The sequence below is a fragment of the Zosterops lateralis genome (assembly GCF_965231275.1).
Source record: "Zosterops lateralis genome assembly, chromosome: 2".
Lineage (NCBI taxonomy): Eukaryota > Metazoa > Chordata > Aves > Passeriformes > Zosteropidae > Zosterops > Zosterops lateralis.
Genome location: NC_139763.1, coordinates 41,908,279 through 41,934,563, shown reverse-complemented (window position 1 = coordinate 41,934,563; position 26,285 = coordinate 41,908,279). Strand labels below are relative to the sequence as shown.

At 40.7% G+C, this 26,285-nt stretch overlaps 1 protein-coding gene across 4 annotated transcripts in view; it reads right to left on the bottom strand.

Moving 5' to 3' along the window:
- Positions 1-25,415, bottom strand: part of ABCC4 (ATP binding cassette subfamily C member 4 (PEL blood group)) — a 141,204-nt gene extending 115,789 nt beyond the window's left edge. For all 4 annotated transcript variants that reach the window (XR_014589291.1, XM_083854651.1, XM_083854649.1 and 1 more), the window contains exons 1-7: positions 25,325-25,415; positions 12,302-12,412; positions 10,037-10,157; positions 9,165-9,386; positions 4,862-4,951; positions 4,365-4,528; positions 176-301 (exon numbers count right to left, since the gene is read on the bottom strand). Coding sequence is in view for 3 of the 4 variants with exons in the window: in XM_083854651.1 (XP_083710777.1) it covers positions 176-301; positions 4,365-4,528; positions 4,862-4,951; positions 9,165-9,386; positions 10,037-10,157; positions 12,302-12,412; positions 25,325-25,398 (908 nt within the window). In the remaining variant the exon portion in view is untranslated. The remainder of the gene's footprint in view (positions 1-175; positions 302-4,364; positions 4,529-4,861; positions 4,952-9,164; positions 9,387-10,036; positions 10,158-12,301; positions 12,413-25,324) is intronic.
- Between the last annotated feature and the right edge of the window lie 870 nt (positions 25,416-26,285).

The window sequence follows — 26,285 nt, the reverse complement described above, 5'->3', positions numbered from 1 at the left end:
TTTTATTCCCTTAGAATGTATCTTCATTCCTCCACTTTTGCTATGCAAAATTAAAAAAAAAGCTCAAAAAGCGCAAGTAAACTGCATTTTAAACCACAAAATAAAGCAGTTATTCACATGTAAAAAATGGAAAATTACACTGGTCATGCATCAAGCTGTATCTTTCCAGGATTACCTTCTTAAACCATTCACAAGTTCTGCAAAAGATTTTTCCCAAGCGTACATCTTTATTATCTTCATACCACTTATCACTTCATTCATGGTCCTAATCCTGACATCTGTTAAGGCAGCTGTCTTGCTTCTGCAAAGAGGACAAAAGAAAAATTCTCAGATTCCCTAAAGGAGACAATTTATGATCACATAACATATTTATGAAGTTTTTGCTGTTATTTGTAAAGATGATTCACAAAAGTGTAATTGCATTAAAGGGTTTTCCTGAAGATCAGTATCTTAAAGCTGACACACAGCAGACAGACTTGGTATGTTTGTATTCCTGGTTTGCAGGGAATTGAGAGCTGATTCAATGTTCAGAACTGTATGTCAGTTCTGAACATGCGGTATTCTTAAACAATGTATCTGTTGTTAGAACTAAACAAAAATCAGAAAATTACTTTAAAAAGAAGATTTCAAAATGCAAAACAACCACTCTTGTCATAAAGTCCTTTTGATGTTGTTAAAGAAACTGGCCTCATTTGTGACTTTTTAGGATTAACAGTAGTTGAAGCAGAGATTACTTAGTATATGAGCTATAATTTGTTAGATAATCTAGATTTGGTTTCTTCAAAAAATAAATACTATTTAAGCATTAATTGTAGTTAACACTGATTTAAATATATCTATTTTAGTTCCACACTATGTTTGCACTGATGGAAAAAATGGAAAATATATACAATTAAATAATAAAGGCACAGTTTTAATTAGGAAAAGAGCATTGAAAGTAAGAAGCCACATAATGAATGCATATATAATGCTAATAGATTCTATTATAATTCTGAATTCATTCATGTAGACAAACACTTTGCACATGGAGAGCTATGGTAGACCTTATTTTGATAAAACATACCTTTACCTGCTAAATTACTTATTTTTGTATATACCATGAAAGTTAAGATTCAGAGATCATTAAAAAAAATTCAAATCTTTTTATAAGGAGTGACTGGGCTTTCTCAGCTTAGCCTGTCCCCTGTAAGATTTCTCTGATACACTGGAAGAAATCACCATAATTAAAGAACACAAGCTGAAAGAATTTCAAGCACCTACTCGTCATCTTAAAAAAAAAGTCTCGGCACCAGCATTCCATAAATGTTAGGATGGCTGAAGCAGGGTATTAAAAAATATTTATACAAGGGAACTGACAAAAGGCATTTAGAAAGTTGGCCCTAGTGCAATCACGGATTCCTAATAACACTGAGGAAAATAACTTAGCCTATAGCAACCACACCAACACAGAAGGAGATTACCTTTTCCTTTTTCAAAAAGAAACAGTAACAGAAAAACAATTCCTTAAAGAATGTAATAGCTCATCATTTCTTCCCCATACACACATCTCCACTGGAAAAGGCAAAATTAGCATGTGTTGCTAATATCTCTGCAGCACCAAACAATTCTCACCTATAACCCTGAAAGTCACCTAACTTCCAGGCTTGGTCTCCACATAACAAAAAGTTGAAGATGGTAGAAAATAAAAAAGTTAACAGAGGTTTCTTTTTTAAAAATTATGTGAATCAAAAAAGGCTGTAGTTCCCATAAACCAATCTTTCAGTTTTCCTGCTGAAATGTCATCATAGTAAGCATCCTGTTTCAAATCGCTTTAAAATGCTCAAGAGGTTGGAGGAGTTGGCTTTTAAAAAAAAAAATTTAAGTTACACTCCACTACTTTGCAATAAGCATATTTTGTACAACTTTCTGCAAGACTTTCTGGCTTTACACCAGAACCCACAGCCCCAGTGATACTGTATAAAGGCTCCAAGTACACAGACATCCAGTGCATTGATGGTAAATTACTGCAGAGAAAAACATGTCCCTGGTTTTAAAAATATTCAGTTCAAAGTACAAACAGATCAGTCCAATACATGCTCACACAGCATGTCAAGAGTGCAATAAGAAAGGCCCTGAAAATTTTTCATCTGAGAAGACCCCTCTATGATACTAAAAACCATTCTAAATTAAGCAAGCTGCAAAATTCCCTTTTGCTTTCACAGGGCATATTTGGTGGGTTTTAATTATATCTGACACAGCAGTTAGACACAGTTTTTATCTTCAAGAAAAAGGACATTAAATAACAATACTACAGTTGCATGACTGAGAAGTGAAAGCGTTGAGCTCTTGTGAATAAATTACATAAAAAATGGTCTTCAGTCCAATAATTGAACTATTTTTCAAATAATATATGAGGTGATGTGGGTTTTGCAAAACTTCTCGTACTTGTGCAAGTAAAAGCAATCCTGCAGAATACAGTGGATACCATTCCTCAGGATACCGAATCCATATCTGCAAACTCCCAGAGCACTGAGGCTGCATCATCAACTGGTGTGCATGCATGTTTACACAACTGAGTCACAACAACAATGCTGAGTAACAGCACAAATTAACTGCTACACCAAGCATGCTTGGATTTTAGCAAAAGCTTTAATCCTTAAATTACTTCTTCAGAAGCTGCCTTCTTAAAATCCATGCAGATTCCCAGCAACTGCCATGTGAACATACTCATCCTTACAGATCTAAAATCTACTCCAGTTCTACCATTAACTCCTTCTGTAGACATTTCTGTTCACAAAGAAAAAGATCTGTGCACATGGAGACAAGCAGAAGCTTTCCTGGTTAACAAATTCTTTCCCTTGCACTGCATCTAAACAAGTGGCTGTTACTGAATGGGTAAAAAGCCCCAAACACTGTTACACTGCCACTGATTAATTTTTAAAATACACACCTTTGAGGAGATTTTTCTCACCCTATTGTCTGACCCTGCACAAGTCCGTTAATCTCTTTGTGCCTCAGTTTCCCATCTGTAAAACAGGGATATTAAATCCTGCCACCACGGATAAAGAACTAGCCAAGGACTAGGTGTTTTAATTATTGACTCAAACCTCAAAAACGTAGAACTAGTGAAAAACAACAATGAAGTAGCTTGATTCTTATGCATGCATATGGCACATGCAGTGAAAATACATCTAAGAACATATGGTAAGTTATCTACAAACAGGCTTTATCATAAAAAGAAAAGCCCTTAGAATTTGACAGAGAACTCTGAATGGATCATTATTTGAGAAGTATTCCCTGAACATTATTTGAGAAGCAGCACACAAACGTAAGGACTGAAGATTACCACACTGGTTACAAACGAAGAGGTCTACAAGTTGTTTTCATTTTGTAATTCTCATCTCTCTCTTCATACCTGGCCATGCAATGGCAATGCCAGGCTCAGTATGTCAAGAAAACTTCTCTTGAAATATAACTTGAAAAAAAAAAAAAACCATAACTCACTCAAAGAAATTTTAATTATCCAAAGAGCTAAAAGGAAACCATTCAACAAAAGATACAAAGAAAGATTTCTAACACACCTATGCATATGTGTACAGAGGAAAGGAACACAAAAATATTTCCAGTTAGACGTAAAAGCCTTTTATAAAGTCATAATGTTAAGTCAAGCATGACTAATTACACAAGAAACAGAAAACTTGGATGCAAGAACTTGCCTCAACAATCCAATCAGAGACAAGTCTCGCTGGGGATTTTTAGGACAAAGTTATAGAAAAACAAATTAAATTTGTCTGACAATGAAAAATTACTCCAAACTCTTATCTCCACAGCCTAGAACCTTGCAGCTGGAAACTTCATAGCTGGCATCAAAACCACCATGATAAATTTTTCTTCCCTTCTCTCTCAGTTCCTTCCCCTTTCTTCTCTCTGTGTCTTAGTCATGGAGGAGAGAGCAAGATATCTGAACAAGAAACTTCCAGAGCTTTCTGCTGGAACTCCTGTATCACCCCAGTAAGTCACACAGAGAAGGGCTAACTATGCCCCCTTTGGAGTAAAGCCAAGAATCTTTGGACTTCCCAAGAATCACTGGAGGAAGGCAAAGCCCAAGTTTCACAATTCTATGTCACGATCTACAGCAAGATAGCTACAAAAATAGTCTCTCTTTTAATGTACTGGATAGCTAATGAGTAGCAGATATTTTCAGCATGTTTGGAAGACAGACCACTTCAAGTCCATAATCTGGAATTCAGACATCTCACATTAGCAAATATAAAAGAGATTGCAAAAATATCACCAGACACAAGCTGATACTCTGCCTCTACCCAATATGCACATTTTAAAATCCATCACAGAAAATAGCTACAACCCAAAACATGTAGCCTTACCTGAGGGAAGAAAAAAGCCTCCCAATGCAGGTCTGCACAGGAAGAAGAATAATCAGAACTGCCATTCCTGCAAGACATGATGGGCCAATTTCCCTCCAGAGAAGTACTGTTACTGCTATGGCTTGAAGTGGTCCAGCCCACAAGAAGTGCAAGAAAATTGTTACCTAAACAAATAAGTAAGAATCAAAAATTAGCTTTTCATCTTAGCTAATTAATTAAATCCCTAGTAACATTTAGGAAGTACTTCTCCCTCTGGCAAGGCCAGGTTGGACGGGGCTGTGAGCAGCCTGCTAGTGGAAGGTGCCCCTGCCCATGGTGAGGGGCTGGAACTAGATGGCCTTTAAGATCCCTTCCAACACAAAACATTCTATGTTTAAGAAACAACTAGAAAAAATATTAATTAGAAACATTTAATCACCAGTTTTAACCACAACTTTCTTAACTCCAACCCCACAATTTCTTCAGCCCTTTGAAAAGATCTGTAAAGTACTTCTTACTTGATCAAATTTGTTCACATCGTTTGACAGCAGGTTTACTATTTGACCAGTGGTAGTTTTCCCCATAGCTTCATTACTGAGACGGAGTGCCTAAAAAAGTCAGAACAGTCTCAAATTATCACAGCTTATAGAGCACAGTACATCTATACACATGCAAGACTTAATACATAAATACAGTACCAGGGCTAAAGCTGAAAGCGCATCTCAGCTTTTGCCTGAGAGCACTGGGGCCTTAGATAAAATGAGGGTTAGACTAAATATCCTAAATAAAGTCCCAAAGAAAAGAGTATTTAAAAAAAAAAGTCAAGGGAAGGACTGTGAGAATAAAAATGCCCTAGCTATCTTCATGTCTGAAGCGATTAAAAATAGGAAAATACCAACACAGCAAGTCACTAAGCAAAAGAGCTGTAACTTTCCATGTGCATTGTTCTCCCCCTCACTATGAGCGTCTGCACAAAACAGGAACAGAGAACTCCACCTGAAGGCCAGATTAAAGTCAGAACAGTGTTTGGCCAATTGCAAGAATTCTGTTTTGAACATGTTATCTGACAGAAGGCAAAAAACCCTCAAGTTATTAATTTTAGACTATCTTTGCAAATCAGAGTGTCCCTTTACAAATCACTAACTCTTGAAAAATCGTAGTATGCCTGAATAATATAAAATGAAGTTTAGCACATGCTATGAAAAACAAGAGTAAACTATCAAGTATTGTTATACGTTAATAAAAAAGTCTGTCAGTAGAAATTAGTATGTGTTTATAAAATATCCCCCGCCAAAAAAATTACATCTGAAAATGTGCACTCTGAACCTTACTGCAAAGATCCAAACTGAAATTGCTCAAAAATACTGGTAACCTACCCTGCTTCCTTCTACTCCTGCTAGAAAGAAAACACAGGTTTGCAGCACAAGTTAATAAAATATACAAACCATGTTACATGTTTTTCTGTATAGAAATAACTCACTCCTCAAAAACACTTCACATTTTTAGGCAATGCACGTCACTTCTCCCTCTCCAAACATTATTTTCATTTTGACCAATAATCAAACCTGAAAAGCAATGATTGTTTCAAAAATACTGTTCCAGTATTTTGAAACAAGTAGAACATCAGCCATCAAAGTACTATCCAAAGCATGATTTCAAACAAGGTTCCTTACATTTCTTGCACCTCACTTTTGTGTTAGAAAGATACTGTTAATCACTGAGAGGATCCCAACCCCAACTTCATTGAAACCAGCAGGCAGAAACTTAAAACTCCACTATGAAATTCCTCACATTCTAAAAAGTAAATCTAGGATACTGGGTATATGAAAGATCAGATTTAGTTATTTGAGAAAATTACTGCTTCATTCGCTGTCTTAAGCCACGTGTCTGTCATCCACCTGAAATCCCCCAGGTTGCTGCCTGCTGCTATCATGTTTGCTCCACACCACACATCAAGGTTGGTAAGCTCCAAGAAAAGCTGACAGGAATCCACAGATCATAGTAACAGGAGTTCACATGCTGTATGTGAACTCCTTCCCAACAGGATGTGTTTACAGGACCTCTTGTACGACGTATTTGCTGCCTGAGCTTCACCTCAACCATCAGAAGACCACACCAGTGTCTTGCTGGTAGCCCATGGCCTGGGTCTGTCTTGGACCTGCCACACAATCACCTTTCTGATTTCTTCCTAGCTACTTCTACACAAGCAGCAAAGCCAGTTTTAATATGACTCTAAGTCCAGTTCATGTTGACCAAGACAGTCTCAGGAGGAACCACACAAGCATCTGAGCCAAAAGGAGGGTGCTCATCTGTGACTGATTTGTCTTCTCAGGGAAGAAGCAGCCATTCCCATCATCAGCAGCAATGGAGTTTTAGTATTTCCTTGCTTCTTTCTCTTCTTGGTTTTGATTCATTTTTTTAAGTGAAATAAGCCTTGCATATTCCTGGTTGAATGGATCTGCCTTGACTGCAAAGCAGCAGTTTCACTTTCATAACCAATTTCTACCAAAAAGTCCTGTTTTCCTTCCTCTTTTCACTACATCTGATACATAGCCTCATGTGAGCTTAGGAAAACGAACTCCATCCCAGCTAAAGTAAGTACAGTGACCTCAAAGAACTTCTAAAAGCTAAGGCTTGAAAAAAAACCAATGAAAAACAGTTTCCCAAAAGTAGTCTCTGATTTCAAAACGTAAGATTCTGCATTGTCATGAGAAAGATTTCATTTTCACTTTTGTTACGAGTTTTCTATGTGCATCACTAATACTTCTTACTGGTAACAAAACTTCTTAAGTTTGAATACAGGGTTTTTGCAAATTAGAATTGAACTTTCCAGGAAATGAAAAAGGGTCTAAAAATTAAGAATTATGAACACTTGAAGTCCTCTATTAAGAATTTTCTCTTATCCAATCTATTTATCCTTACAAATCCAAGATTTTATTTTCTACACCAATTAACAAACTCTGCTAAAGTGCTGGTAAACAAGCACCCAAGTTTCTTTTAAAAGCCTATATGAGGTTAAAGAGAAAATATGACCTATCCATAAGCAGCACATCATGAAGACAAATTATTAGAAAGGTTTGTCAATGTTCTGCTGCTACCTCAATCTCACCATCAGAAGTAAACACGAGGACAGATTAATTTTCCATTTAATCCCATCCCTAGAAATAAGGGTGCATATTATAAATATTTCTTTTCCAAGCTTCTAAGCCAGTATCTACTCAGCAACAAACACCATCACTATATACATTTTTCATTAATTTAGTTTTGTAACTAGTTTGGTAAATTAATACCTTAGAGAGATGTTTATGTAGAAGAAAGCATTGTGCCATGCTAGAGCCAAGTTCCCAGAGGATCCTTTCCAAAGTATCAAAAGAGGGAGAGAATAAATGTGTGTACGAAAAGTAAACACCAATTAAAATGGGGACATTTTTATTCTCCTCATTTTACTGCTTTGTCCAAAAACTTCACGACCTGAGCCAGTAGTACAAGTGTTTGTGTTGATGGTACCTATGTTTAATGATTAAAATAATGTGGATTTCTGTACATTCCAAAGAAACTGTAAACTTCTTTGCTAAGGTCTGAAATTTCAGGTCACTATTCCAGCAGCACTGAAGACAGAAAGATGGGGCTTTTTCCCTTCCAGCATTCTCAGCAGAGATTTCCTGCTCGGAAGCAGACAGACTCATGGTTTGGGTATTGCCAACAGCTTCAGAAGAGTGCAGCAGACATTTACAACTGGGTTGCTTGCTGCCCAGACTACATCAAGGAGAGTATTTCATCCTGGATGTTTTTCAGCTCCTTCCTCTAGGTAAAACTCAACTTGTCTTGTTCCACTTTCCCTCTGACAGCAGTCTCAACTCCATCTGTAGTTCAGGATAGCTATTTCTCGATCAGGACACAGAGACAGCGAAGAAACCATGGCTCACTGAACATACATCCCTTCTCACATTTCACTGGTTTTAGTGGAGGGCCACAGTACTCCAGTGCACAGTGAAACCAGTAAATGGTAATAAAGAACTCTTAACTCTCTGCCTTTAGAATTCCACTAGATTCTGAACTGTGTCTCCTCTGCCTGCTCCTCCCTCTCTTCCTCCTCAAACAGGAGGGATACTAAAGGTGAAGATGCCAAGCATCCCTGCCTGCCTGGAGGGGCAAGTAGCAGTTCCACAGAACTGCTGCCACTCCCAGAGAGAATGTGATGAATGCCCCATGGGAGGGGAGCAGCCTCTGATCCAAAAAGGAGACAACCTACTAGCTCTACAGCACTGATGGAAGAAAATATAAATAAATCCCACCATTAACTGCAACAGCAGCGAGGGGAAACCTGGACAGCAAAGCAAATCCCAGAAGACTGAGAGTGCTGCAGCAGATGGTGACATCCAAGCACCACGTCCTCCCCTGGGATCAAACTGCAAGGCTGAGTAGCTGCCAGCATTCCCTGGGAGCTCTGTCCCTCTCCTGCTCTATGCAGACGCCTCTTACAGCTCCAGCACGCAACACTTCCAAAAGCAATGGGGGGGGCTCCTGTCCAACAGTAGCAGGAGGCAAAAAAAGCAGCTCCTCCAAGACTTTAGGGCTATTTAACCCACCACCTTCGCTAGGCAGGCCTGAAGCTGTCACTCAGACACCTGAGCACCAAAGAGAAGAAAGCAATGCCACATGTACACATATAAGGCCTGCATGTTCCGCTGCGTCAGGTCTCTACAAATGAATAACTTCAATGGAATTGCAAGCATGAACATATTAAATAACTGCATTTTTAAACTCTCCAAACAGAACAGCAGCCAAATACAAAATATAGCTGTGAATAGGTTTGCTTACCTTCCGATAAATCATGTGACACATAGCTACCCTCAGCTTCATGCCAGCCCGCTGCACATGGTAGAAGTATAAGTGGTGCATTATAGCCAGAATAAGCGTGCACACAGACAGGGCACCTGCATAGCAATAGGCTAAATTCAAATCTTCATCTGAGGAATTATCCTTTTCAAAAAAATTAATAATCTGTCCCAAAAAAATTGGTTGAACTATTTTGAGGGTTTCCTGAAAAAGAAAGAAGGGGGAAAAGTATTAGCAGTTTCATATCACACCATGCTAACCAAGTCTGTAAACAGGCAAACAAGAGCCAAGTACTGCCGCAAGTCATATCCCTTATTATTTTGTCTTTATTGTGCTCTAAAATGTCAAGCTAATTTTTATCAACATTTAATCCAAAAGAAACATGTTCCACATTAGAATTTAGCTGGAACTTCAAAGAGAATTCTCTCAATTACCAAAAAAACCCTTTGATGTTATAAAAATTGCACGAGAATGTATTACACTTCCATTTTTTAAAATGCCATGTGTCCTTTAAGGCCACTTACAGAGAGCAAAAAAACCTCTTTCTATTGGGCACCCCACTCAGACACCACATAAAATACAGATAAGCCTTACAAAGCAAGTTAGTGGTTTGCAATGCCTCAAAAATAATGCACTGAAATGAGCTCTCTGTCCCACTTGCACAATCCTGCAGTTATGACTCAGTTTTTCAGTCTCTACAGAACTATAGCTCTGTTATACCTTTCAGAGAACATTACCAGGTTCCCTGAGCAGTCCAGGATGAAGTCACCAGTGCATGTCATGCAATCTAAGAGGAAAAGTTTCACATTGCTGTTAGCCAACAAGTAGGTCCTGTGTCATTTTACACCACTTACCTCAATCATTGTGAAAATTCCAAAAACTAGATAGGATTTCCAGTAACACAGAATAATGGCTTTTGTTAAATGTGGTGTTTTTCCTCTCTTTTTTGCTTTTTGCACCTCTTTATCCCAGTACCTGACAAACAAAGTGCAAATATGTTGGAGGGCAAAAGTAAAATCACAAGACAATTACGTAGAATAAAACACTTTCACACTAACAGCCAGATTGCTCTGATCACCTTAATAAAATCAGAGTTAAAGGTCATGCCTTCTCATTCACATAAAGACTTGGTACTTAGATTACAGGCCTGTTTGCTCTTGATTAATCACAAACAATTAACCAGTGTTGACTGTTATCACCCTTGACATATTTTCTGAAGAGGGATCCTCCCTTTATTTCTTCTCCTCTCAGTTCAGACAGTCCCCACTCACCTTAATTAAGAGCGTATTGTATCATATGATCTCCTTACCATGGACTAAACTGAGGCAGCACAGTGTCTTTATTTATCCACATGTTCAGTGCTTCCCCAGAAAGGCTGTGATTCCCAACCCTTTCTCATGTCTGGCCCTGTCTTTTTTCTACCACATGCTTTGATGAGGATTTTGTCACCCAGCACTGCACACATCCCCCTGAAGGTGAGGATTCATCAGCAGAGTGGCAAAGACCCTTCCATTACTATGTCTGCCCACAAGCAGGACAAAATCCATTCACATAGAAACCAAAGACAGTAATAACAAGCATGACTTTAACAACAAAGTATCACAATTTAGGCAGACTTCTTCAAACACACTGCTGTCAGACAGGATCCTCCCTTAGCCTTTCTTCTGAAGGCTAAGTGTTTTCTGCCAAACCTCTGACCTTGACAGTTTGAGGGCTGAAATGAGTCTAAGGCATGAAAGTCAATTATTTTGCAACAAAGCACAAAAGTTCAAAGTATACAGATAAGAACACATTTTTTTATTTTTGCCCTCTTTTTTTTTGTTACAAGAATTACAGAGTTATTGTCTACATGCTTTGAAAACAGAAACTATGTAGGTTCTGTGGGATTTCTTGGCTGGAGAGACAAGACAACTTCTGTAGGCAGCTGTTGCTTCTTGGTCAAGTACACCAAAGAATTAAAAACCACTCACTTTTTTCTTCTACCATTTCCTGACTCATCCAAGAGTGCGCTTTTACTATAAAAATCATTGGGAAAAGTCCATCTTCCCCTACAGCAAGTCCCTTAACTGCTTTAAGACACAACCATAGAATTTGGCAAAGCTCTCCAGCTACAAAGACATTAAAAGCAGCAGCTCCTCTGAGCTTATCACCAACCCTCTTTCTTCAGTTAACTTATCCAGAGCAGGGTGATGTCAGACCTTGTCACAACCTTTCGTTTCTCGATTCTTTTTGCTTCTTGAGGAGTCTCTCATCCCAGTCAAACTATCAGGAAAGTCCATCTGCTCTGCCTTCAGTGTAAAGGCAAGAAACAGCAAGGCCACACTTTCTTAATACAGAAGCCACCTTTCACTAGGAGGCATCTTTTCCTCTAACTATATTTAGCAGATTATTTGAAGACAAAAATCCTGTCTGTTGCAAGGTTCACAACAATTTATGTCAATAGTAATTATTTGAAGATATTTTCCTACTACAATACAGATCCCCCTGAGTCTGTAGCACTACAAACCGGTGTACAGTTCATGAAAAACTACTCAAAACCAAATAAAAAACACCTCCTAGATACATGCTTTTAGCTGCCCAAGGCTCTCACCCACTTTAGCTGTGAGTGGCAGATTTTCAACATACATATATCTATAAACACACACATACTTAAAGGGTCACTTAATTCAACTTGCACTCTAAACAAACAAACAGAAAAAATATATATAACTTTTTCCCCCACTTTTTTACATAGCAATTTGAAATTTCCACAGCTATTTTACCACAGCTCAGAAGAATCATATATTTATTAAGGATTACTACCATTGCAGTTGATGAAAAGTTGTCTTTTGCAAGCATTCTGTAAGGTGTCAAATTAATTATAAATGACATAATGGAAATACTCTAATGCAGTTCCATTATGTGCAACTTGAAAAAACCCAAAAAGATTCTATGGTAAACAAATTTCTCTTAGTTCTTTTTACTCTAAATTCTTCAGCATTTTTAGCCTTGTTAAAGTTTGCAATAACATCTTTTAATTTTAGAATATAAATAAGATTGTTACCTTCTCCAGCATTAATACAATGAAAGAGAACAACTGTGCTTTCCAACCCAAAGCATTCTACAATTTTTCTCCTTACCACTGCAATTCCTCTCCAAGCTTCTCTGAGGAATCTTCTGGCAACACTTTATACATATCATCTTCTTCAAGCTTCCGTTTATGGCCGATAATAAATAAGGGATTCAACCACCTAGTTAAATACAAATTATTAGTAAACTGATCAGCAGACCAAATGCAGTAATTTCTTAAAAAAATAATTTAATTATTTTATCCCCTTCCTTCCTTCTCCTGAATCATTTGACATCCACACATTTCACTGCACTTTTATCTAAGAATTATGTCAACCCTTATCTTGCAAATGGGAAAGCACTTCCCACTTCCTAAATCTCTTTATGCCCACAGCACCTCACTCCCAGGCATCCAGACAGCCAGCCCTTCTTGGTCCTAAGGGGATTATTTTCTTACAGTGTTTCCTTATACTCAAGGGAAAATAGCATTTTTTTAAATATTAAAGAAAAAACCAGAACTTAACCTAACTATTAAAATATTGACAGCTGTAAATAAAATTGTAATGCACACTAAAAGACATTTTTTGTAACATTTACTTGAGGAGAAAAGTAGCTGCTGTTCAACTGGCTTCTTGACAAGTATTAAAGGTCAGTAATTTAAAGACAATCACTGAAAGGTAAAAATGGGAAAATAATCGATTATGACTGCCCCTTACTCATGTTTGGAAACGTAAACAGAAGCACACAGAAGCACACACTGACACTGTGTAGGTTCAAAAAAGGAAAATACTGTCTAACAGCTCAGTTTCCTTAGTGGAAAGATTCTTAAAAGCTCAGTATTTTACGAGAGCACTTTGAAGATAAATTATAATAGCAGTACTGTAGATCTGTTGAAAAACACTTTATTTTGTTAGATCAAACAGGTCAACTGTCAGGGAACAGCAAAACTAGATTTTTATGCACCGGATCCTTCTCCATGCCTGAAACACATCACTGAAGTCCAAACAGTTTCAGTTGTGCTCCACAGTATGTGTATGGCATAAAGCACGAAAGTGACCAAGTCGTCCATGAGATGGAGAAAAAGGGAATGACCCATGCACAACAGGCATGGCTTAGTGGGAACAAAGGAGTTAGGGAACCTGCAGTTCTCCATTTAGTTTGTCTCTCTGAATTCATGGTACTTTGTTTCCCAGAGACATGGATTTTGGCTTTAAGGCTTTTCCTACAAGTACTTTCTCAACTGGTTAACACCATCAAAATCAAGAAGTCAGGGATGGATCTGTTCTGGAAAAAATACTCTTGTCAAGGCAAGCTGTCTGTACGATCTCAACTGCCTGTGAAAGTCCTTAACTGCTGCTTAGTTTCTGATACTTAATTATTCCCCAACTACACCAACACAGTTCTTAGAAGAACATGTGGTGTGCTAGGTGAAATGTATTATTTTCTGGAAGACCTACATGTGAGATTCCAAAACTGGGGTGGTTTGCAGTGAGGGTATTTATTTATTTATTTATTTATTTATTCGTAACCACAATAGTGGTTATGAATACTCATCAACTTGCTCTACATTTCTTGCTAGGGCATGTTCCAATTAAACTCTACACTGGCTTACAAGAAGGTTGTTGGCTAGTTTTAAAGAGGGTGGATGGGCAGGCAGAACCCTAGAGAGGAGGCTCAGAGAGTTTCTTTAAAGATAGCACTGTTGTAAAAACCTTTTTCCCAGGCTCCACGGCACAACTGCAAGTTACAAATGGGATTATATAGTGTTTTTCCTTCACTACTTAGCGTGTTAGCACAGTGTTTTCGTGACTCATTCAAAAAATTAAGTCTCTGTCCTTAGAGTAGCACCTTTGATGTCTTACAAGCCCTTCTTAAACTCTTGGAGTGAGTACTGAAGATCTGTTTACCTGAGCTGTTAACTCCTAAATGTATATTAAAGATACAATTAGAAACAGAAAGTACTTGTCAGACAAGTCTGTTGCTTGGACTTCATGGTTAAATAGCATCAGGGCCCAAATCACTACCACAATTTCCCCACAAAAGGTCCTGACAAAAGGTGACAAATAACAATTGTTCCAACTAGCAGCAGAACTTCTGCCTGGTTTGACACAAGGATTCTGCTCCATTGAAACATGTCTTCTATGGCCTCAGTTCTTGCAGCTGACCACAGGTGAAAAGCAGGTATGAGGCAAATAACCTCAAAGCCATTTGAATAATTTCTGCCTGCTGGATGAGATAGCCTCTGTTTGCTCCAGGACAAGCAGCCATGGGAAAGATCTGCAGACTTCAGCTGACTCCTGAGGCTGACACCCAGTGCTCCTTCTCTTGCAACATCAGTATTAGTCTATGATGCATCCATAAACAAGTCACAGGTCTCCTTTCAGACAGAGGCTGAAGTTATCTTTCTCCCAGCATGAGAATCAGGATAAGGCAGCCCTTCCAGGAAAATATAAGGGATAAATCCTTCTCCCATCTATGGAAATGGTTTTGAGATTTCACTGGCTACTGCTGCCAAGGTGGTGAAAACAAAACTGGTTCTGACATTTACCAAGGAACATAAATAGGATGTTTATTACAGAATCACAGAAAGGCTGGGATTGTGTCAGAAGGGACATGTGGAGGTCAGCTGGTCTAACCCCTGCTGCTCAAGCAGGGCCACCTAGAGCTGTTTGCCCAGGACAATGTCCAAAAAGCTTTTGAAGATCTCCAGAGAGAGTTCATAACCTCTCCAAGCAGCCTGCAACAGTGCTCAATCAGCCTCACAGCAAAGAAGTGTTTCCTGATGTTCAGAGGGAACTCTCGTTACTCGGCTTGTGACCCCACTGCTGCCGATCCTACTCCTGGACACCACTGAGAAGAGCCTGGCTCTGCCCACCTTGCAGCCTCCCCTCAAGTATTTATCTACATTGATGATATCCCCCCTGATCTTCTCCTCTCCAGGATGAACAGTTCCAGCTCTCTCAGCCTTTCTTCCCAGAAAAGCCGCTCCAAATCCATAATCACTCTTGTGACCCTTCGCTGTGCTCTTTCCAGTATGTCCATGTCTCTCTTGTACTGAGGACCCCAGGACTGGATTCAGGGCCCCAACTGTGGCCTCAGCCATGCTGGATAGTACTTTCTGCATGCAGCAGAGTAAACAGAGGAAAACAAAAGACACTTTAGAAACAGACTGAAATATACAGTCTTAAAAAATAAAAACTATTTTACTCAGTGGAACACCATTCCTCTACATCTACTTTTTGAAAAACCATAGACAGGCAACAGGAAGAATAATGGAACAACACTTCTGTTGAAGGCAACTGCTCAGTCCTGATGGCCTTTGATTCCACACTACAGCCAAGAGCAGCAAGTGCTGGCCACAGATGTGCAGTCCACTGCAAAGTAACCAGCTGAAAAACAACACTCCCAAGTGTACAGGACTGTAAGAGTCATCTACTTTATCCTTTCTCCTTAAACTCTCAAAACAACTTACTGATGATATGCCCACCTCCACTGAGGAGTTCTTACAGTTTGCATTAAATCCCTTGTTTCCCCATCTCCACACTCTACCTACAGTGTCAGTGAATTTGAAAAACATTTAAGGAGGAGAGATGATAGTGCAGGATAAAAACTTCAAGAAGTCTCAAGGCAGTCAGACTATTAGTTCCAGTGAGATCTAGTGCAATTTCAGAGCTTATCCCTTTTTTCCATTAGTTAAAACCATAACATTGGAAAGGGTAATACATTGCACTACAACCCGTATGTTAACATTAAACAAAGAAGGCAAGGAAAACCAATCCAGAGTAAGCAGAAAACTGTAATTCATTTTGTGACTCATTTATTAAAATGGACAAAATGGCAAAGACTCAGCACAAGCCCACATTCCTGTAAGGTAAGGGAAAAATTTGTATAAAAAACTCCAAAGGTTTAAATATCACCCGTTGCTGATATTTGTTTCTGACTAGTGTCCCCCAAAATACCCACCTTCAAGAGCTACTGCTATGGAAATCTCAGGAGTAAAAAGCTTTTAACAGTATGTTGCATTAACAGAATATAGTTAAAGACCTTTAGAAGAAGGTTAAACATTTTTCTTTTCAAATGATGCTTAGTCCTTGAAGGGCTTTTATCCCAAAAATGAGTTCTTCTGCAAACTCTAAGTACAGCAAGAGTTTGAGAATCACCATTTCACTGACACATCCTGAACTTTATGCTGGAAGGTCTACTTCCAGACAGAAGACTTAGCACATGTTCATAGTCAGTCATTAAAGTAAAAGCTTCTACCTGATTGCCACATGCAGATTATGCCCTGTGGAATTCTCTGCATTCACAGCAGAACTGAGACCAACCTATGTCACACAGCCTGCTGTTACTCAAGTCACACACTTGTAACACACGAACCAGCCAAGCCTTTCTCTTGCCTGAAGGTTCAGTTAAATCAGAGTGCTGTCAGAGGACTGTCAGAGGAGGCTGACAAATAAAGCAAAGGTCTACATAAAGAACATCCCTGAAACCCCAACGTAGCCATAAAGGAAGACGACTCTTTAGAGTGGCATGTCTTTTGTCAGAACAGAGATCAGCTAACAGGGATCTCCTCAAGGAGTATTAAAAACAGCTCACTAAAAAAAAATTAGCATTTGTTACGAAAACAGAACCTGTGCAAATTGCATTATACTTTAATGAAAAAGCAAAAATAATAACCTAAATTAAAGAAATGGAAAAAATATATAGACAGCCACGCAAACCCCTCCTCTCACCCCAATGATGGGCTCAATATCAATCTGTTTTACCAGAAGAGAGGAGCAACATGCTGGGGAGGTAAGCCTCACACTGCCTTTCTGTATTTCTTTCTGAAGAAGCTGTTCAAACTTAAATAAAAACAGAACTCTTTAGTAACAGTCTACTTTTCCTTGGTACCTTCCTTTTTGTAGGAATTTTGAATTTTTTTTTTCTTACACATTGCTTCATTTTAGTTACTTTTTCAGAACACAGGTACCATCACACGATGCCTTTCAAAGAGCTTAGCCCAAATTCCTCCTAGCATGACCTATGCATAAAAATGTGAGTATCTGTAAGAATCCTGAGTACCTTGTGTTCTGCTGGGAATGCCTCTGTTCTATCAAAACAATTAGCTGATCAAAGATATCAGTCTGGAAACATGCCCTGTTACTGCCAGAATGCTGATGTCACTTGGAATAAAGATTGAAAAAAAAAAATTATAAAAATTACTCTATAACCTGGTGCAAACCCAGAGACAGCCAACTACAAAACAGTAAATCACTGTTCTGACTCCAAAAGGCTTTTCACCTCTGCAGCAGTACCTTGGGCACTGATAAAAAAAGAAAGTGATTCATTTCTGAACCAGCAGATACACAAAGACCACAATATAAACATTCACTTCCTGCATTTCCCCACTCCTGGGCCCTGACATTACACACCCTTTAAGATTACAACACAGTCAGCCAGCCACAATTTACTTGGTTGCTCAGGAAAGTCCCATTTTTACCATTTGTGATGGGAACAACTCCACCAAGATATTGGAAAGTCTCTAAGATCTGCAGAAAAAGCTAAGACAGTGTTTGCTTACTCTCCTAAGAGAAGTCATCCCCTTCTTCAAAGACAGCACAAAAGAGAAACAGGCCATGCTATCCAATCAGGGCTAGTCATGCTATTCTGCTTCATACATGAAATAAAATCTCCTAAACATGAAAGTCTGTAAATTAGATCTCCTATCATCCCAAAATATTTTCCTATCAGCCAAGGAAGAAATACATTACAGACAGGTATATAAAAGTAATAGCAGTATCCAAGTCAAATGGCTCATTAACCAAGGCATGGGACCTGCTGTACCTCTGGATTTGTATCATGTCCTGCTTGCAAATACTCAAAAAAGTCCCATTCTCACACTGCAGAGCAGGCTTGCAGAGCTTTCTATAAACTCAAGCACGTACTGCAAGTTCTTTATGAACTGATAAAGTCTACCAAAAAACATCAGCCAAGAAGCATTGGCAATTACATTACAAAGGTGACACAAATGAAAAACGTCCCAAGATCAAAGGATGTGCCTGTAAGGGCCCTGGATGCACCCACGAGTCTCAATTGCCTTGACCAGCCCCACAACAATCACCCTACAGTCAGTCACTTGCATACTACAGTACCTTCCTCTGCATAAGTGCAAAATTTCTTTCTCACCAGTTTCACAAGAGCTCCTGCTTTATCACAGGACAAGTCAGAAAAAAACAGACTGCTTGCCTAATTAGGAAAATATTTTCTTTATTTGTAATAATAAGCAGAAGTTTAATTTCTTGATAACTTTACAGCCCCCAGTCAAAGCCACATTCAGTATACTCTCATCAGCTAATTCCTTAAAGAGGCTGCATTTTCCCCATTCCTCTTAAGCTTATTTGTACATTACATTACAAGCATCACCTGTTTACACTCAATGTCCAGTTATTTTTCAACAGTTGCACAGGAGAGTCTTTGTTTACTCAAATTCTTCCATAACACTAGGATTTTGTCTCCCTTGAGCAGCTTGGAAGCACTACTTCAACAACTAAGCTGCAAAGTAACACGTTTCTTTCTCTTTAATCACCTACTTTAGAGATGGCTTTTTTTATAAAATAAATGGGGTTTCCTCACAGGCCATTTGGGTAATAATGCACGTTGCTTACGCTCCCTGGTTCACCTCAGGAGTCTGCCTGCCTCACCGTACTGTTCATTACCCATCTTTGTGACCTGACATTCTACACCAGCAGTGCAATTCAGCACTGCTATGTGCCTGCTCTCAGTCCAGGGGATCACTGCTGGCATGGGATGTACAAAAAGAAGGGCACACACACTCAGAGTCTCCAGACTTACTTTGCAAGAATACATAAATACCCTAGCAAAGGTTTGTAGTCATCATCTGATTTTTTTTTTTAAACCTCTCCATTTCACATGTTCATCCATTCTCATTAAGAAGCTCCCTTCTCCCATTTCCCCTTACAAAGGCAGTCGTCCACAAGTAATAAAGTAAACAGAGCAAATCTGGTATTTCTTCAGATGCTTTTCAACTGGTGTTTTGGTTGCAACTTCCCTCCCCAGCTTAATGTGGCTTAAAGAGCAGCTTTTCTCATTGCTTACAGAAAGAAAAAATAGGAATACAATGAAATCACTTCAAAGCCATATTAACTCAAAAACGCCCTTCAGGCTTCCAGTTTCAATATCAACTGTATTAACCTTTGATACCCAGCTCCATCTCATCTTCTGAGCTGCTGCTTTTTCACAGCCCAGTGTGAGCAGCTAAACTGCTGAATGCCCACTTTCTGATGCTGACAATAACACAACTGGTATTCAACTACATTTATTGAAGGCTGTTTTCATGCTGTTCATCAGCCAGGTACAAAATGACCTTATCAATCTAGCATAGTTCCTGGTATTTCACACAGCAAGAAGAAGGGAAGAGCATATTGCAAACTACCATTTTCTGCAGGCCAAAAACTAGGGAAGAGAGGAGTGGCATCACCTGTACCTGTGGCATTTCAAAGACTATCATTAAAATATCAATTCCAAATCCAGCAACCACAAGCCAAGAAAAATAACAAAGTACCAAAGATTTGATGTAAAGGTCTGAAGATTGTGACTTATAAAAATAAACTTCAGTAGTTACTCACTAAAGAAGGACCTAATAGGAATTTCTGTATTAACATCCTTTCTGACAAGCGATGGAAACAGGGAGAATTAAAATGCCCTGTGAGTTCCCACTGTTATTACAAGTGGTACGGTGCCAGGGATACAAAACAAATAACATAAAATAGATGACTGTTGTTTTTAACCTTCCACTTCCAAAATCTAATTGGGTTATCTCCCTCCTCCACTCTGCATATGGCCTAGTTTTCTAGAAGCAGGATAGGAAAATTATTTTTGGAAAAGAAAACAAAAACAACACCATGACATAATCTTAATTTTGAAGTTTTGCAGGAATTAGAAGACATTTTCTCTCATAAATGGTACAGCAGCCTTTACATAAGCATTCCAAAGGCAAATAGTCTGTTTCATCATACTCTTAACAGTTCATCTAACTGCATATCTAAGCACAGATATTTGAGTAGATAGCAAATGCTAACACTTCAAAGGTTTATACACACTTGTTGTAATCCATATAATCTATTTAGCACTCTTTATCCACATATTTTAACTTTATTAATTCATAAACAATGATTTTCAAGTATTTTCTTTTGCATAATACAGACATATTACAAATAAGCACACAAAACCTAAAAAAAAAATGCAGTAGCTCAAGAGAACAAATGATTCAAATTTGACAACAGGACATTAAATATCTGATAAATGAACAAACAAAGCATTATCTTCCAAGAAAAGTTCTATGTATGAACTTCAGTCTTTTTTCATCCAGGAGAAAAAGCAAAGCAAGTGTAATTTCCACCTCTGGGTAAAAAAATGTGTTTTCTGTTTATCTGTACTGAAAATGCTTACATTTTGCTTCATTTTTTTACAGTACCACAACTGTCCTGCACCAATAAGTCAATAAATGAACTTCAGAGATCTTTATAAAGTGGCATTACCACTAGCAATTTCAGGCATTGACCATGGGAATTCACTCAATATCAGGCAAGATCCCAGGCAAGTCACAAAGCCTGATATTTTCATGTTAAGTAAATGTAAAATCCTCACGGTCACTGACACAGCAAAGAACACAAACCAATTTTATTGGTGGCATTGCTGGAGTCCAGTTGAAATATCCAAGAACAGCAATGAATTCTTTCCATAATTTCTTTCAAGCAAGGCAAGAAACACTTGAAGACAGACAAGCAGGCAATATTAGGCTGCCTGAGAAATTCAGTGAAATTTGTCAGTGGCCTTTCCAATTCTCAGCCACAGGGTGAGAAAGGAGGAAGAAGTTAAGAAAGGTGTCTAGCTTTTTACACTGCTACAAGAGAAATCCGTGACATGACTTCTTTTGGTCAGACAAGCAGCGTTGTACACTCCTCACCCAAAATCCTGGGATTTACATGCCTATGCTTACCCCATTCAATTCACACTTATACCTAAAAATGAAGATTACTTTTTAATCTTCTCTCCCACTGCACTTCACATCAGATCCACGAAGAAGACTTAGCGGGTTTTGTCACTTTCCCCAAAGCATAGTGAGTCAAAAACAATGCTGCTAGACACTAACAGGTAATGATAAACCAGTCATTGACTATTTCCTGGGAGTAACAACTCTGTAGATGCCTTAGTGCAAGTTTTCAGATCACATTTTAATGCTTTTATTGTAATGGCAATTGCAGCATGTCAAGTCATGACGTGAAAAAGCATCTAGCCTGAGGATGATGACTGTGTTCAGGACTCCAAAAAAATCCAAAGACTTGTCACAGTCATGGTGAGTCTGTGACAGATAAGTAATTACTATTATTATTATTAAAATGAAGTTATAAATGCGTATGAAATGTGGAAGAATTTTAACATATTTTACTTCTCTGCACAATGCTGAATACTCTTTCCAGGGTGTTCCACCTTGCCCTCCTTCTCATATTGTTAAGAGAGTAAAAGTTATCCACTCTTTCAAAAATTTAATCCTAGCCTACATTTTGCAACTTTGCACTAAAGTGGATTTGATGCCCAAATAGCAGACTGCATGAAAATTCAACTGCTATACGGAAAAAACATCTTTAGTAACTTAAGGGAACAAATGCTCTGAGCAAATAAAGAAACACTTCCTACTAAATGAACATGCAAGCTCAAAAATGGGTTAACAGCTAGAAATGAGAAATATTCTTATGGTCTGAAGTTATTAATTTAATAATCCCCACCACCCACATCAGAAAAAAAGATGCATGGGGGACTATAAGGTTTTTTCAATTCCTAAACTTTCTACAACTAAATAGCTGTTTAAACATGAAAAACACAATTGAATTCTGTGTTCCTTAGACAAACCTTAAAAAAAAGCAAACCCTCCCATCCGTCCTTCAGAGTCCTCATTCTCACCAGCAAACTGAGCCAGCAATTAAAAAAAAAAAAAAAAAAAACCTTAAAAAAAAACCTTAAAAAAAACCCCAAAAACCACAGATGAAGTAAATCAGAAATACAAGCAATCCAAACTATAACTGAAATATCAGCCAGGGCTTAAAAAAGTTTGGTAGGCATGGAAATTGTGACTCTTGAAAGTCAGGAGTTATAATAAATAATACCTGAAACATCCAGAAGACCAATTTGGGCTTTGATAAACCTCTGTTAATACAGATAATTCAGTGAAAAACATGGAAAACAAGAATATTTTGCAACTGCCCTGATCTTCACACTTCTGTCATAAATAGTTTTCATTCTCCTACACTATACACAAGGGACACATTATAAAAGTAACAATATTAACACACAATCCAGATGCTCCTCTTTCCCATGAACGTACTGCTGGAGTGTTTAATGTTCATCAAGCTCATACTTGCCAAAGTCACAACCCAAAAGCAAGAAGACAAGCTTTGAACAATGGGAGAAGAATGTCTCTTCAGGCTACACACTCATTACCTGAGTTTTATAACTCAATGAAAACATGACTTTTTTTCTCCTGTGAGTTTGATCCTGTTTACACCAGGCAACAATGCAAGCTTTTATTCTGTACCACTGGCAACAAATGGAAGGCTGGTTCCTTACAATGGCAAAATTGCACTTTTGGAGAAAAATACAAACAAAAATAAGTACAACCTTTGCTTGCAGTGCCATTCTTTTTGCCCTCATTGACAACAAGCAGCCAACACCTGGAATGTAGAGAGCGGAGCAGGCACACAACCACAGGGTGGTGGTTGTTGCTACTCACAGGATGGCCTTCCTCAAGCACTGTTTTCCCAGCTCTCCAGATGAAAACATCTCAGAATGTCCTGCATGAGACAGCAGCTAAAATGAAGCAGTACTCACACAGCTGGGAGATGCTACACTCGTTGTAGAAAGGGAAAGTAATTCTTAGTTATCCTTAAAGTTAGGTTTATAGCTAAATGAGAGGGTGTTTTAACACTTCCTCAACTTCATACAAAATGGTATATTAACTTGCAGAAAACTGATTGCCCTGCTTATTCAATCTCATCCACTGAAGGTATCATTTCAGCTGAAATTTTCACCCAGAAAACACTAATGCTTGTTGACAAGTATACAGACGCTAGTCATGATCACACAAGTAAGAGACAAGACTTTAGAAGGCTATTTATACTGCTGTGAATTACACTGCTATAAAAGCCTGAGAAACAGGACATTTGGCAAATTCTAAAGCTTTACATGCTCCACTAAACTCTTTTCCAAAGCAGAAGCCCTATGGTTTGTACACCAGCATCTGACTGTGAAGTCTCAAGTCCCAGTCAATCTCTGGACTTTTACAGACCACTCATCCCCCAAGCATAGCCTTCCACCTATTTTTCCCTTTGCAAAGAAACTAAAAACACATCTAGGGTAAAAGGAGCCTTCCAAGTGTTTGCCTAAAATTAGGGAAATCTAAGGTACTTCACTGTTGCTGTTGAATGCTTCTCTGCAATACATGCAGAGTGATACAGAACACCTAAAAAAAGAATGTTATGAGCAGTCAGAAGGCTGGTTATAAGCACTGCATGCTTCCTTTTCACATCCAGCTGGATTGGTTTTGGCAGAACTACCAGTAACACCACAAGATCCCAGCACGGGAAAGGGAAGAGACCAGAAGCAGTGCTGGAATGCTGCAGTCCTGGAATGGCCAACTTAGGTTCATCCCATTCTCCTTGGATTTCTCAACAAAGCTGTTTCCAACATAGGCATCCCTGGTGTTAAAGTAAAAGTCAAAATGCTGAACACAGGGAGTTCTGCACAAGCATACAAGCTGCTTTTTAAAATATTAATTATTTATTTTATTTCTTTTTGCACATAGTACCTCTGAGAACATATCCTTTACTGAAAAATACATTTAGTGAAAATTCGGTTTTTAAACCTTCCAAAGGGAGCTTTTGCACCTGCTCAGAGCTGCTTATAGAATCAAAGAGGGGGGTTTTTGTGTTTCAGAGGCTTCCAAAAAAAGAGCTTCACCTGCCATGCCCTCCCTTCCTTCCCCCTCCACCACACAACATGTGCACCCCGGTTCAGGCTGCAGCAGGTGATGCAGGATAAGGGCTCTTCCAAATGGGATCTGCTGGGACAAACGAGCTTGGTGCTCTCCCGTTTGACTTTGCAGATGTTTTCCGACAATATCTCAAAGCAACTAAAATGCTGAGCTGCAATCCCTTGCCTCTCTGAGCACAGACAGATCCCCACAGCGAGGTCCCCGCTAACCAGAGGCCAAGCACTAACTCTGCTGGAGCCACGCGGCCCGTGCAGGGTCAGCCCCGCGGGCCCGAGCCCTGTGCCGGCCCGAGCCCCCGGGAGCGGAGAGCAGGTGAGGTGTGCGGCTGAGAGCGGCCAGGGCTGCCCAGCCACCCCCCGGGCCGGGCACTTCCCATGCGGGCAGAAACCACCCCACCGCCGGAGGGGAAAGCCTGACGCCCAAGGCCAGCCCTGGGATGAGCAATCCCTGCCCGCGACCCGTTATTCACACGGGGAAGCGGAACAAGCCGGGGAGCAGCCCTGCACGCAGCCCCGGGCAGGGGCACTCGGCCCGGGAGGCAGGAGACTTTCCCGTCCCCCCGCGGCTCCCGAGGGGCCCGAACACGTGCTGGAGGGGGCCACGGGGCCGGGCGAGCGCTGCCGTGCCCGGGATGGGCAGGGCCCCTGGGCCGCGGCCGGGGATTACCGCGGTTCACCTCAGGAGACCCCAGCCCACCTGCGGGCCGGGGCTGCCCGGGCGGCGCTGACAGCCGGGCCCGCGGGGGCGGGCTGCACACTCCCTGCCGGCAGCCGACAGCGGGGCACGCCGGCCGCTGTCCCTTCCCTTCCCTTCCCCGCTGCCTCCCACCTTCCTTCCCTCCCGCCCGCCGCCGCGGCGCCCGGACCCCCGGGAGCCGTGCTCAGGAGCGAGCCGGGCTCCCTCAGCCGGGCTCCCTCAGCCGGGGCTCGGCGTGCCCGGGCGGGGTAAAGCCGGCGGGGTAAAGCCGGCGGCGCTGAGCCCGGCGCCTTCTCCGCCCGGCGGGCACCCGGCGCTGCCCTCACCCCTGCCCCCGCCCGGCGCTCACCAGAAGAAGAGCCGGGAGCAGAGGTTGGCATCCTGCAGCGGGTTAGGCTTCTCCTCGCGGGGCACCGGCTCCATGCCGACCCGCCCGCTGCGGCGGGGGCGCAGCACCACCAGCGACTCCCCAGCCCGGCAGCCGCCGCCGCTCTGCCGCCGCCCGGGCTGTTTCCGGGAGAGCCGGCACCCCCGCTCGGCCCTCCTCCTCTTCCTCCTCCTTCTCCCGCCAGCCGCCCCAGGACGCCTCCTGCCGGCCCGGCTTCCCGGGGAGCCGCTCGGGCCGGGCCCAGGCCGGGTGCCCTGCCCCGCTCCCGCCTCGGCGCTGGGTCTGCTCCCTGCCGGGGGAAAGCCTCTCCTCCGTGCCCGCAGCGCCAAGCGAGGGGCCCGCCCGGCTCTGCTGGACAGAAAAATCCGTCCCGAGTCAGAGGCGAGTCCAGCTCAGCGGGACCGAGCGCCGCTTGTCAGCGCTCCTTCCCTGATGGTGCGTGTTCTTCTGTTAGAAAACGAAACCCAAACCAGAAGAACAATGTTTAGGAGATGTTGGCGATACAAAATAAAGGCGCTAATAAATTTCAGGACGTGGTGCACCATTGAAATTGGAAGTTCTCAAAGGCTCAGCAAGTGATCACCAGACTCCTGTCCAGTCCTGTCACCCAGGCCTTCCAAAGGGACGTGGTGAAAAGGAGTAGCAGAAACTGCAAGAGACCTAGGAAAACAGAAATGCAGGATGTGTGTCTGGAGTAACCAAAGAACTGTTAATCTCTGTGGCAGAATGGTTCCCTGCTATGCTGTTATTTCTCTGGAGTTTCTGAAATCCAGGATGTCTGAGGTTGCAAGAGACCTCTGGAGTTCAGGTGGTTCGAGCCCTGCTGCTTAAGTGCCATGTCCAGGCAGCTGCTGAGAATCTCCAAGGACACTCTACAGCCTCTCTGAGCAGCCTCTCTGTGCTAGTGCTCAGTCACCCCCGC